Genomic DNA, 14107 nt, shown 5'->3' with positions numbered 1-14107 from the left:
GCTATAAACTTTTCTCTTAGAATTGCTTTTGGTCTGTTCCATAGATATTTTTGGATCATTGTGTTTCCATTTTCATTTGTCTCTAGATATTGTTTGATTTCCTCTTAGATTTCTTCAATTGTTTGGTAGCATTTTGTTATCCTCCAGGTTTTTGTATTATTTGCAGCTTTTTTCTTTGTACTTGATTTCTAGTCTCATAGTGTTGTGGTTAGAAAAGATGCTTTCACAGTTGAATTCTACCAAACATTTAAAGAAGAATTAACACCTATCCTTCTCAAATTATCCAAAAAATTGAAGAAAGAGGAATGCTTCCAAACTCATTATATGAGGCCAGTATCACCCTAATACCAAACCAGGCAAAGACACCACAAGAAAAGAAATTACAGGCCAGTATCACTGATGAACATGAAAGCAAAAACTCAACAAAATATCTGTCAAATCAATCAGTGTGATGATGTAATACATCATGTTAACAAATTATGGAATAAGAATCTTTTGATCACTGTTGTTGGGAATGTAATTTGGTGCAGCCACTGTGGAAAACAGTATGGAAATTTCTTAAAAAACTAAAAACAGAATTATTACATGATCCAGCAGTCCCATTCCTGGGCATGTATTCAAAGAAACCTCTAATTTGAAACAATACATGCACCCCAGTGTTCATAGCAGCACTATTTACAATAGCCAAGACATGGAGGCAACCTAATTGCCTATTGACAGATGATTGGATAAAGAAGTTGTGCGTGCGTGCACATGTGCACACACACTAGAATACTGTTCAACCATATAAAAAGAATGAAATGCTGCCATTTGCACTGTTTGTTGATCTCCAGACCCATATACCTGGCTGCTTAGAAGATCCCAGTTGTGCAGTCTGGTTTAGAAATGTATATTGATTTTTTTTTAACAAGCATCGTAATTTTTATTCATTCAAATAAATGAATTAATTAAAAATATTATCCAGAAGATTCATCCATAATATATAAAGAACTTCTATAATTCAGTAACAAAGATAAGATAACCTCCTAGAAAAAAAAGGGCAAAAGGACTACTTCCCAAAGGAGTGTATCTTGGTGAACAACACACATTTTTAGAGGTGCTCACCCTTTTTCACTCAGAGAAATGCAAATCATGATGTGTCCCAATGTGGCTCTCTCGAGTTTTTTATCCTACATGAGGTTTGCTGAGCTGAGTTTTTTGGACGTGTAGATTGTTTTCATTATATGTGGGAAATTTTGATTCCTATTTCTTTAAATGATAGTCTTTCTCCTCTGACTCTCTTTATATGTATGTTGGTACACTTGGTGAGTTCCACAGGTCTCTGAGACTCTGTTCATTTTTCTTCATTCTTTTTCCAGGAAATGCCAGATAAAAAACTACAGTTGTGATACTATCGCACATGCATTATAATGGCTAATAGTTTTTAAATTGCCAATACTAAATGTTGAAACTCTCATACTCTGCTGGTGGGAATGAAAATTGATACCACTGCTTTGGAAAACTGTTGGGCAATATGGGCTAAAGTTGAACATACACATTCTGTGGCTTTCCCAGTTCTAGCAGAATGGGAGCTGGTATTTGCCAGTAGAGTTTTTTACAAGAATATTTAGAGCAGCATTTTTTAGGTGGGTTTGTTTTTGTGTGTTTTTAATTTAAGAACAAACAAACTTAATTTATAACAAAGTAAAGGATATGAAAAAGTAGAGAAGATTGGAGAGATAGTTTGTGACTAGACTGTATAGGACTCTAAATATCATGCTAATGAATGCATACAGGCACTGTGATAAAATCAAGAACTCAGGTAGATTAGTGTGACATTTTAGCAGGATTAACCTGGCTCAGCTCAGGAGGAGGAGATCTGTTTGCTTTTTTATGAGGTGTTTTATTTGTTTTCCATATGAACTTCAAGAGCAGTTATCTGCTTACAAATTCAGTAGTTTTATTCCTTTATTCCAAAAGCTAAAAGCAACCCAAATTCCTTCCCAATAGAGTAAAGAAAGAAATTGAGTATATTCATACATTGAGATGCTGCACAGCAATAATGAGTAAAGTGCTATAAATAGCACTATAGAGGAATCTCCTGGATATCATATTGAGCAAAGAAGCAGGATGAGTTACATACTCTATCATTACATTTATATAAAGTTCAAAAACTGGCAAAACTAATCTGTAGTGTTTAACTCAGGATGGAAGTTACCTTTGGGAAGGAAGGTTAGCAATTTTAGGAGGAATGAAGGAATTTTGGGGGGTGCCATTAATTTGTGAAAATTCACTAGGCTGTATGAGGCAGACACACACACACACACACACACACACACACACACACACACACACACACACACACCCAGAATGATGGCAATATTAGCTTTGAGAGAGGGAAACTAAATAGATGCTGAAGTCTTTGATGCCTGTGAATGGATGTGATAGTGAGTAGGAAGGATGGAAACATGGGAGGGAAGGAGTATCCAAAGGGCATGAACCACAAAGGAAAGTTTTTACTCACTGGTGAAAGTTTCCAGATGGAGGGGGCATAGTTTTCTGCCTTTTTTAATAGGAGTTGAAGTGGGTACAGAGGCTAAAGAGAAAAATTAGCAATGGGATAGTCCTTAGAAGAGAAAGAAGATGAAGAAGTAGGAGAAAGTAAGATGAGGATGTGAATATAGATGAAAAATGTGTAAGTAAATAATTGGCCTGAAGCTTCTGGATAACTGAACTTATCTCCTAAGGTGTTTTTTGATTTGTTTTGGTTGTGTTGGTGGTGTATTTGTTTGTTTGTTCTGCCAGATCTCTTTGGAAATACTCATGAATAGTCAGAACCTGATTATTTCATGTTATTTTTATATTATCTACTTTTAGGCTTTGTTGCATGTAACATCTGTTAATGTTGTGTTTCTTTAGAATATATTTAAACAGCTTTATTTAAGGAGGTCAATTTTAACCAACATTTCTATATTTAATACTTGTTAGGCATTGTGCTAGGTACTAGAGAAAAGTTAGATGGTTTCCTTGGCTTAAGGAGCTTAGTCCAGTATAAGTAATATAGATATGACATTTGCTCTCAGATGTTTATATTATGCATCCATTATTAACAAAGTTCAGTCTAAAAACTTCACATTGTACTTCAATATTTAATGAAGTAGAAAAAAAGTCTGCCAAAATGTCATGACCTGAGCCATTTTGCTGTCCAGAGACCTGGAGAGATTGCTGTTTTGGTGTCTAGTTCCTTGGATCTGTTATACCAGGGGCTTGTCTTTCATCCAAGACTGCTGGATTTTGGGATATATTCTCCTTTTCCTTGCCCCTCCATCCCCCTCATTGTATGTATTGTATGCATTGTTACCTTTTTATTTCTGGGACTCGATGGGGTTGAGGTTTGCTCCTGAATTTTGGGTAGTAATGAGGCCAGTGCTCAGTCACCATTCATTGCACACCTCTCTGGCAGTCTGGTTTCTTCTTTGTGCTTCTCATCATGAACACCAGCTCCTAAGACCGAGGTCCATAGACAAGTATTCAGACAAAATTAACCAGTTTACTTTTTCTTCTAAGTCTACTTAAATTTGTGCAAATATATGGTGTTCATTTGCTACATCTCTTTCTTTTGCAGGTAGTAACCATGCCTATGTGGGTGCCAGTAGCAGAATGTCAAGAAGAGCACATTTATGCTCTGCTGCTACCAGTAGTTTATTAGACATTGATCCTTTAATTTTAATACATTTGTTGGACCTTAAGGACCGGAGCAGTATGGAAAATTTGTGGGGCTTACAACCTCGCCCACCTGCTTCACTTTTGCAACCCGCAGGTAAAATATTAACAATAATTTCCTTTTTTTCTGTGGTTCTCCAAAAAGAACTCTTAAATTTTAGTCCAAATGTTTAAGTTTTGGAACATGGTATGTTTCTGTAGCAAATTGAGTTTTCATTATATGTTACAAAAATATTTATATCAATCAAATTAATATTTTGTTGTTATTTGAACACCTTTGAACAAGGTGTTTCATGCAAAAATAATGTCAAAATGCCTATAAGAAGGTATTTATATGATTTGCCTTTTAGACCGTGACAAATTAATAGTCTGATACATATGAGGTACAGTTGTCCTCTTTGTGAATGGACTTAGAGTTTTGCAGGCCTCATGAATACCTAATTTCTGAGTGGAACTTTGTCTAAATTAATAACAGAAAAAGAAGGTTTACTTAACACTTTGATGTTCAGTAGCCTAAAAATGTATTCCAGTCAACAGTGGTGGGTTTTTTTTCTTTTTTGGCTTGTAAAAACTGGGTTCTTTCTTTCTTCCTTCTCTTCTCTTCTCTTCTCTTCTCTTCTCTTCTCTTCTCTTCTCTTTTCTTTTCTTTTCTTTTCTTCCTTTCTTTATACATGCATATATACATATACCTTTATTGTGGTATAGTTCCTGTATAGTAAACTACATACGTTTCAAATGTACAATCTGATGAATTTTGATAAGTGTATACACCAGTGGAACCACTGTCACAGTCAAGATAGCTAGCATTTCCATCACTCTCCAAGAGGTACAATTTTCAAATTCCCAATTTATCCCTTCCTACCCCCATTACCCCCTGGTAACCATAGGTTTGTTCTCTATGTCTCTGAGTCTATCTCTGCTTTGTAGATAAGTTTATTTGTGTCCTTTTTCTAAGATTCCACATATAAGTGATATCATATGGCATTTTTCTTTCTCTTTCTGGCTTACTTCACTTAGAATGATGATCTCCAGGTCCATGTTGATGCAAATGGCATTATTTTATTCTTTTTTATGGCTGAGTAGTATTCCATTGTGTATATATGTGTGTATATACACATATATAGACCACATCTTCTTTGTCCAGTCATCTGTCAATGGACATTTGGGTTGTTTCCATGTCTTGGCTATTGTAAATAGTTCAACAGCAGTGTTTTATTTTCAGAGATTGTTTGTTAGAGAGAAATTACATTTGTATTACTATAATATGTACACACAATTTGGGTATATAGTCAGACCGGGACCTTTTGAAACTTTAAGAAAGGCATTTACCTTTAAATGACACATTTTAAAAACCATTTTTGTTGGAAAGCTTTCTAAAATATACTGAACATTTTTCTACCCATCTAAACAATCATATTACGCAAATCAAATCATTGATTTAAAAGTGTTTTTGACGCTTCTTTAAAGCAGCAGAATTCATTTTTCAAACAGAGCTTAAGGCAGAGCCTCAGTGTAGAAAACAGAGAAATGTACCTGCTCTGTTGGGTATAGATCAGACCCTGGATTATTTAGACCCCTTTTTTCCTAAGATATACTTATTGGAAGCCTGAGTCCTCAATTTGAAAGACTGTCTCCAATTAGATTATGAAACAGTTGCCTTTTTCTATGGCCCAAGTGTATTTTGTGTTATGATTGTACTTTTGGAGCACTTACCACATTGTATATAATTTTACATTTTTTTCTGAGTCATTTTTATTGTTGAAACTTGAAAAATAAAGAAAATTATAAAGAAGAAAATAAAAATTAGACATAGTTCTTGTGATCAACAAAGAAATAACCTTTTAAAAAATACTTATCACATTGGTAAAAGCTTTGCTTAATTATAACTACTGTTATTTGCAAAGACCCAGTGAAACAGACAAGTTCTAGTTCTACAGATAGATGTGTACATTGATTTAACCTTTTTGAAGGCAAAAAATTTTTTTAGTTTAGTTTTATTTTGGGGGGGGTAGGTAATGGGTTAATTTATTTAATAATTTTTTAATGGAGGTACTGAGGATTGAACCCAGGACCTCGTGCATACTTAGCATGCACTCTACTACCTGAGCTATAGTCCACACCCCTCCATCTTCCCATTCCCCCAAAAAGGAAATTTTTATACTAGATTTAAAATACCTCTATCCTTTAATCATGTAACTTCACTTCCAGGAGTATATCCCAAAGAGAAAACAATCAGAAGTGTTTGAAAATAGCCAACAATACAATTATGGTTGAAAAACTTATAGTTTAGATATGCAATAATATTTTATAGACAGCTAAAGTCATGTTTTTGAAGATGCTTAATGTTATTGGGAAAATGTAGTCTACAGAAACAGGATAAGATCTAGGTTCTCTAAAAATAAGTTTAATTTTCTATTAAAATTAATAATATAAATGAGATGACTTGAGTTTCAAATCCAGGTGATTAAAATGCTGATGACAAGGAGGATGGGGGGAATAGAGAGGAAGAGGCTTGAATTTAAACATCTTGAGTTTGACATTCCAATGGGATATCAGAGTAGAGATGCCCAGGAGACAACTAAAAATTAAGAATTGGAATACAGGCAGTTATTTACCTAGAGGTCATACTGAATAATTAAAACTAAGGGAGTAGGATTGCAAAAAAGTGAGTTTCAAGAAATTTTTTTAAAAGAAAAGGGCTAGGGACATAATCATGGTGAATATCTTTTTATTAAGTGTGTAGAAGATGAATCAGATGAAGAGCCTTTGGAAAGGCGAGAAACCAAGAGAACAAGAGTCATGGAAGCCAAATGGAAATAACCTTTCTATGAGAGGGAATTTAAAAGCTGATGTTACAGAAAGATCCAGCTCTTTTTTTTTAATGCTTGCTTGGATTTTTTTTTTTTAATTGAATTATAGACTTGCTTGGATTTTGATGTTCCTTTTTGGTTCTTTGTGTATTCTTTCCTTCTCAATCTGTTTACTTTTATTTCCTTTTCTCATCTACTGCGTTGGCCAGGGCTTCCTGTACAGTTTGAAAAGGGGTGGTGAAAGGGTATTCCCTCATCTTGGTGGGAAAGCTTTGAATTTCTTACCATTAAGTATGATATTAGCTGTAGGTTTTCTGTAGCTATTTTTTATCACGTTGAGGAAGTTCTCTTCTATTCCAGGGTTTTAGCATGAATGGTTGTTAGATTTTGTCAAATGGTTTTTTGCATTGATTGATATGATGTAATAGATTGCATTAGTTGATTTTTGAATATTGAACCAGGCTTGCATACCTGGAATAAATCCCAGTTGGTTGTGATATATGATTTTTTTAAAATACATTGTTGAATTCAGTTTGCTAATATTTTGTTAAGGGTTTTTGCATCTGTGTTCATGAGTTACTAGTCTAATTTTCTTCTAGTGTCTTTGGTTTTAATACTAGAGTAATGCTGGCCTCATAGATTGGGTAAGGAAATCTTCCCTCTGCTTCTTTCATTAGAGATTGTAGGGAATTTCTATAATTCTTCCTTAAATGTTTGGTAAAGTTCACCAGTAAACCCGTTTGGGCCAGATTGTTTGTTTTGGAAAGTTATTAGTTACTGATCCAGTTTCTCTGATAGATGAATGGATAGATACAGGCCTATTCATATTTCTTCTTCTGTGAGTTTTGGCAGATTGCCTTTCAAGGAATTGGTTCATTACATCTAGGTTATCATTTTTGTTGGCATTCCTTTATTATCTTTTTATTGTTTCTTTTGACATACATTGAGTGAACATCTGTCACATATCAGACTCACTGCAGGTTCCTATTCTTAACCACTGTGCTGTAAAAGGAGCATCGTAAGAGGCATCAGGGTATGAGCAACAGATAATATAGCTGAACCAGATTTTAAGGGATGTGCAGTGGTAATTAGAACTAGAAAGTCAAGTTGGGTCCATTCTGTGGAAGGCCTTGCATCCTTGCTGAGGGAATTTATTCATAGTGGACAGTGGGGAGCCATTGTTTTAGTTTAGTAATTTGATTCAAACTGTTTTAGAAAGCTTTTAGTACTGGGAAAACTATCAGAAATGGAAATGTAGTTTGGGTACGGTTGTAGAAGTTTATTTCAGTGTAGTTTCTAGTACTAGACGGAGAATTCATACATTTCTGTGTATTTTCTCAATCATATGCTTAAAAATATTGGACCTTAAAAATAAGGTCTTCAGACTCTTGACATTATAAAGTTCTACTTAACCTTTGGGGAACCGATTAACCTAGGCAGCATATAATTAAGATTTTACTTACAGCATGGCAGTTATGCTTATGAAGATAGAGGATTTAGGACTTGGTAGCTAATTGTAATGTGGACCTTGAAGAGGCTTAGGTGACCAGGAGGAGGGTGGCAGCATTGACAGTTACTGCAGTCTGGAGGAAGAGCTGTAGAGAACTGTCATTCTTGAAGGACTTAACTGAGTATTATGAAAGAAGTGTTACAGATGAGACTTTAATTTCTATTAACCTTTAACTTGGCAAATTCAGGAAGACTTCACATCATCAGTGTGGTCAGTATCCTTAAGTTGTCAGGTTCCCCTGGTAAAAGATCCCATAGCACCTTACTCTTTCCTGTGTTGGCTCTTAGCACACGGTACTGAAATAGAGTTGCATTTGTCTCAGCTGGACTGTGACCTTTGTGAGGGCAAAGACAAGTGTTTGTCTCGTTCACTGCTGTAACCCCTGCCTAGCACAGTGCATAGCATTTGAAATAGGCTCATTGATTGTTATTGACTGATTATCAGATGATGGAGGTTTAAGTCTTTTTTGTACTTTCCCATTTGGGCTTTTTAGTTTTTAAAAATTCTTGTCAGTTTCTAGTAATAATAAACTGAACCATGTGGATTAGTACAGAGTTTTGTGTGTAAGTCCAGGTAGATGTGGAGTGGGAGGTGGGAGCCAGAAAGATTTATTTAGCTTTTTGGGCTGGAATACAAAGATCACTAAGATGTAATCTCCACCGTCAAGTTGTTCACATTCTGCATGTTTGTCTTCCATGTGGTAAGTGCTGCAATAGCAGTAGACTCCACGTGCTGTATACAAAGTTAGGTAAAAATTGATTCGGAAGGAGGGGAGCAGTTGGTGGTTTAGATGCCTGAAGAAGGGGACGTTTCAGATTATATCTGATGAGTTTTAGAAAACTGCCCTGGTGCGTTGGTTGACAGAGGGTTGGATGGGAACTAAGCTGCAGAGTGCTTTCACAGACATTGACTTTTCTGAGCCTCATGACAGCCCTGTTACATGTATATTATTGTCTTCATTTCACAAGTAAATAAATGGACTCAGAAGTTGGCAGACTTAAAGAAAGTTACAGTAACTAAATAGTAGATCTGAGACCAAGTCTTGGGTTTCTAAAATCTCTCCTAATAATTCCGTTGTGAATGCTTTCCACTGCAAGTAGCGAAATGCTGCTAATGGTAGCTTAACTAATGAAGGCACTTTATTTGTGCACATTAAGTCTGAAGGTAAGTGATTCCAGGATCATCAGATACTTAAAGGCAGGACATGGGATGGTCTTCCTGTGATTCTCTTGCTGTTTCTGCCATGGCAATAAGATGACTGTCACAGCTTCAGGCATCATGTATTCACAGGAATGTGTCACTAGCAGGAAAGAAAAGACTAGATGGAAAAGAGACCTATTCCTGTGACATTGGAGAGCAAAGTTACTAAGATCACTGACTCTGGAGGCAGACTCCTCAGTTTGAAATCAAGCTCCTCTAATTATTGTTACCTAACACAATAAAATCTCCCTATCAGGACAGAAAGTCTTTCCCTCCCCCCATCCTGACTTTTGCCTGGAATTCTTGGGTCATACGCCCACCCTAAGCACTCAAGTGGGGAATGAGCTTAGATCAGTCTTGACTCACATCCTCCGAAGCTGAACAAAGGGCAGACCTAACTTCCCTGAGCACACTGCTGTCCGCCTGATTACCTGAACACAATCTGAGTTCTCTTGGCATGAGCCTAGACCCTAGAAGTGGGGGAATGGCTGTTGCACACGCTACAGTGTCTACCTTTTCCCTCTTCTACGTCAGAAGATTGTTGCAATGTGTAAACAGGTTCAGCTGTCATTCCTGTTGATAAAGGACTTTTTCTTTGCCTAGTTAGGGTACCTGTTGGTACCCTGTTTGGGGGAGGAAGGGTTTTTTTTAGGTAGAAGACGATTTCTTTTTGCTTTGAGTCAGTCATAATAATCTTTCATTTCCAAAATATCTGCCTCTTTTTCCCTTTCGGCAATAGAAAGTGTGTGTTTTCCTTGCTCATTCCTTTCTTTAATATTTGGAGGGGGGAAGAAATTAAAAACAATTTCAACACTTTCTCTGGGAAGAGAGAGAAAACAATGTTTAGTGGCTGCAGAGACTCAGTGACAGGGAACTTTTTTTTTTTTTTCTTTTTTTCTCCTTTGTTTCTCTGTTGTTGATTTCCAGTTTCATGGCATTGTGGTCAGTAAAGATGCTTGAGATAATTTCTATCTTCTTAAATTTGTTGAGGTTTCTTTTGTGTCCAAGTACATGATCGATCCTGGAAAATGTTCCATGTGCACTTGAAAAGAATGTATATTCTATTTTTGGGGGGTGTAATGCTCTGAAAATATCCACCAAATCTAGTTTTTCTATTGTAGTATTTAATTTCTCTGTTGCCTTGTTTATTTTCTGTCTGGAAGATCTGTCTAGTGATGTTAATGCAGTGTTAAAATCTCCAACTATGGTTGTATTCCCATCAATATCCCCCTTTATCTCTGTTAGTAATTCTTGTATGTACTTAGGTGCTTCTATATTGGGTGCATATATATTAACGAGTGTAATGTCTTCATCTTGTATCACTCCTTTAATCATTATAAAATGTCCCTCTTTATCTTTCTTTATGGCCTTTGTTTTAAAGTCTATTTTGTCTGAAATCAGTACTGCAACCACCTGCTTTTTTGGCTTTTCCATTTGCATGGAATATCCTTTTCCATCCTTTCACTCTCAATCTATATGTGCCCTTCTCCCTAAAGTGGGTCTCTTGTATGCAGCATATTGAAGGTTCTTGCTTTATTATCCAGTCTGCCACCCTATGTCTTTTGACTGGAGCATTTAGTCCATTAACATTTACAGTAATTAATGATAGATGTGTGTTTATTGCCATTTTGAACTTATCTTTGCAGTTGAATTGGTATATCCTCTTTGTTCCTTTCTTCTTCCTTTTGTGGTTTGGTAATTTTCCTTTGTATTATCATGGATTTTATTTAATTTTTGTGACTCCCTTGTAAATTTTTGACTTGTGGTTACCCTTTTTTGTAAATCTATTAACCTATACCTGTTTTTATTAAACTGATAATAACATGATCTCAAACCCATCCTACTGTTAAAAAAAATTAAAAAAAACAATTCTATATTTCCCTGCCTCCCTCTCCCACTCTCAGTGATTTGTATGTCTTCTTTTATAATTTCGTGTTTTCTTTATTTGTAATTCATGAGTTACCACCTTTCCAGTTGTGAGTTTCTCATTTCTGTAGCATCCTGCTGCTTTTCTATTTAGAATAGCCCTTTCAATATTTCTTTTAGCATGGGTTTAGTGTTGCCAAACTTCTGCAGCTTTTTTTTGTCTGTGAAACTCTTTATTTCTCCTTCTATCCTAAAGGATAGCCTTGCTGGATAAAGTATCCTAGGCTGCATCTTTTTTTCATTCAGGGCTTTGAATATATCTTGCCACTCCCTTCTGGCCTGTAGTGTTTGTGTAGAGAAATCAGCTGAGAGCCTTATGGGGCTTCCCTTGTAATTCACTCTTTGTTTTTCTCTTGCTGCCTTTAGAATCATTTCTTTATCCTTGACTCTGGCCATCTTGATTATAATATGTCTTGGTGTGGGTCTATTTGGATTCTTCCTGTTTGGGACCCTCTGAGCTTCCTGTACTTGGATATCTGATTCCTTCTTTAAGTTCGGGAAGTTTTCAGTCATGATTTCTTCAAAAACCTTTTCAATCCCCTTTGATCCTTCTTCCCCTTCTGGGACCCCTATTATGTGAAGATTGGGACGCTTTATATTATCCCATAGGTCCCTTATGCTATTATCATTATTTTTTATTTGCTTATCTTGTAGTTCTTCTGAATGGGTGCTTTCTATTGCCCTGTCTTCTAGATCACTAATTCGTTCCTCTGCATTAACTAGTCGGCTTTGCACAGCTATTAGATCATTCCTCATCTCTGTCAATGAGTTTACCCATTCTGCTTGGCTCTTCTTTATAGCTTCAATTTCATTTTTGACATATTTTATCTCTCTAAGCACTATCTCTTTTAATTCCTTCAGCAATTTGATCACTCCTTTTTTGAAATCTTGATCTGGTAGGCTATCGATGTCTATTTCATTGATCTTTCTTTCAGGGGATTCCTCTTGTTCTTTTAATTGGGAAAGGTTTCTCTGCTTCTTCATCTTGCTCATATCTCTCTGGCACTGTGGTTTATGGAGTATCAGTTGTCTATTTTGGATCTTAAGGATTTTATCTATCTAATGCCTATTTATGAATAGAACTTAGGAAAAAAAAAAGAAAGAAATAATAAGAGAGAGAAAGATTTTTAAAAGAAGGGAGAAAGAGGGTTTGAAAACAGTGTATAATGAATAATAGAAGAGCGAGTTGAAGCAGAGTATTAATCGGGTTGAGACGTCCTTTTAAAGCCTTTAAAAGAAAAAAGAAAAAAAAGGGGTGGGGAGATGAATAGATGTATTTGAAGCCTGTGTCTAATCAATAACAGGACATCAAAACCCAAGAGAAATAGAAATGAATTAAGAAGTAAAAATTAAGAGAGTAATTGAAAATAGAACAGGTAAAAACCGATTTAAGAACAAAACAAAAAACAAACAAACAAGAAAAAAACAAAAACAAAAGGGGGTTGTCGGTGTTCTCCTGGAGTCTGTGTGCTTTTAATGTGAAGTCCTTCTGTCTTCGTCCTGTTTTGGAAGCTCAGCTTGTTTTCATAGGCCCTCCGTTGGCGCCCTCTTCTGTGCTGCTCCCAGCACCTGTCGGCAAGCGGATCGCGCCTCCTCCTAACGCGGGGTCAGATGCAGCTCTCCTCTGCTGCGGGTGGGCGGGTCACTGCCCCTCCGGATGCCGCAGTCAGATGTTGCAGACTGGCCAGGCAGGAGGGCGGGTCGTGCCCCCTCCCAGCACCTCGGTCAGGGGTTGTGTTCCTGCCCGACAGGCGGGGGGGGGGGGGGGCTGCTCTCCCCCTGCCTGCGCCGCCGGTAGCTCCGCTGCTCTGTGCTCCCGCCCTGGTCTGTGCTCCGCCCTGGTCGCGCTCCGCGGGTGGGCTCGGGGAAGACCGAGGGGCAGCCCCATCCCTGCTCCGAGCCAAGACCCAGCTCCTTGTTTGTCTTTGTGGAGCAAGTTCTCTGAGGGACCAGAGTGGAAGGATCCTATCTGCCCCGGGCTGTAGGCCCGTCTCAGTCTGGCCCTTGAGGCTGCTAAGCCCCTCGGTGCGGACGCAGGTCTTGCCTCTGCCCCCGCCTGGGTGCTCAGCGCCGGAGAACATGGCGGCTCTGCCTGGGCCCCGCCCCTCTTCCCCTGAAAAGTTTCCGCGGGTTTTCAGAGATGGGGGTATGCACCCTTCCCCCGAGAGCACATCAACCTTGCTGTTTTATGGAGGGCCCAGGTTGTTCTGTCCTGTACACCCACAGCCCCGGCGCCCAGCCCCTTGCAGTCCCCCGGAGCTGCCTTGTGCAGCCTGGCCCTGCCCGCTGCTGCTGGCCCGTGTCTCAGGTTGGGTGTCTGGGGGACGCTCTGTGCCCGTTTAACTTAGTTCTGTCAGACAAGGGCTGCTCTGTACAGATCCGAGCCTTGGAGGCTCCCCCTCCGTCCCGCTGGCCTCTCAATTGGAGAGGGGAGACCCAGCGAGCAAGCGCCAGTCCTCCTGTGCCGCTCCCTCCCCGCGGGACCCGTCCCGCGCTGCTTTGCCTTTTGTTCTTTCTTTTTTCCTTTTCTCCTACCAGATTTTTGGCGTCTTTATCTTTTGAAGTGGGTGATGTTCTGTCGGAGTTCCGCAGGTGCTCTGGTTGGCTGAGTGAGTCTGTAGATGTGGATCTTGGTGTATTTATGGGAGAGGGTGACTTACAAGCGTCCTTCTACTCCGCCATCTTGCCTCTTCTATGGAACTTTTTTTTAATGATAGTCCATAGCATTTAGTAGCTACATCTACACTGGATCATTAAATCAATAAATCAACTTTTTAAATTTAGTTAGAATATATATTTTTGTATACTATTTATAGCATATTTGACTAAGTGTTTAGCTTTTAGGTTCTTTTTTTTTTAAATTGTGAACATAATAAAAGCTCAGTGTAGAAAATTTGAGAGAAGTGGAGAAGTATAAAAAAAGAAAGCACAGGCAGTAGGGCAGCTTTTAGAATTAAAT

At 37.9% G+C, this 14107-nt stretch overlaps 1 protein-coding gene across 4 annotated transcripts in view; it reads left to right on the top strand.

Moving 5' to 3' along the window:
- TRIM37 (tripartite motif containing 37) overlaps window positions 1–14107 on the top strand; it is a 108210-nt gene that overhangs the window by 58842 nt on the left and 35261 nt on the right. For all 4 annotated transcript variants that reach the window (XR_012060162.1, XM_006218008.3, XM_072940222.1 and 1 more), the window contains exon 18: window positions 3605–3799. Coding sequence is in view for 3 of the 4 variants with exons in the window: in XM_006218008.3 (XP_006218070.1) it covers window positions 3605–3799 (195 nt within the window). In the remaining variant the exon portion in view is untranslated. The remainder of the gene's footprint in view (window positions 1–3604; window positions 3800–14107) is intronic.

This window comes from Vicugna pacos, chromosome 16, assembly GCF_048564905.1.
Source record: "Vicugna pacos chromosome 16, VicPac4, whole genome shotgun sequence".
In the NCBI taxonomy this organism is placed as follows: Eukaryota; Metazoa; Chordata; class Mammalia; order Artiodactyla; family Camelidae; genus Vicugna; species Vicugna pacos.
This window is presented reverse-complemented; position numbering and strand designations above follow the sequence as displayed.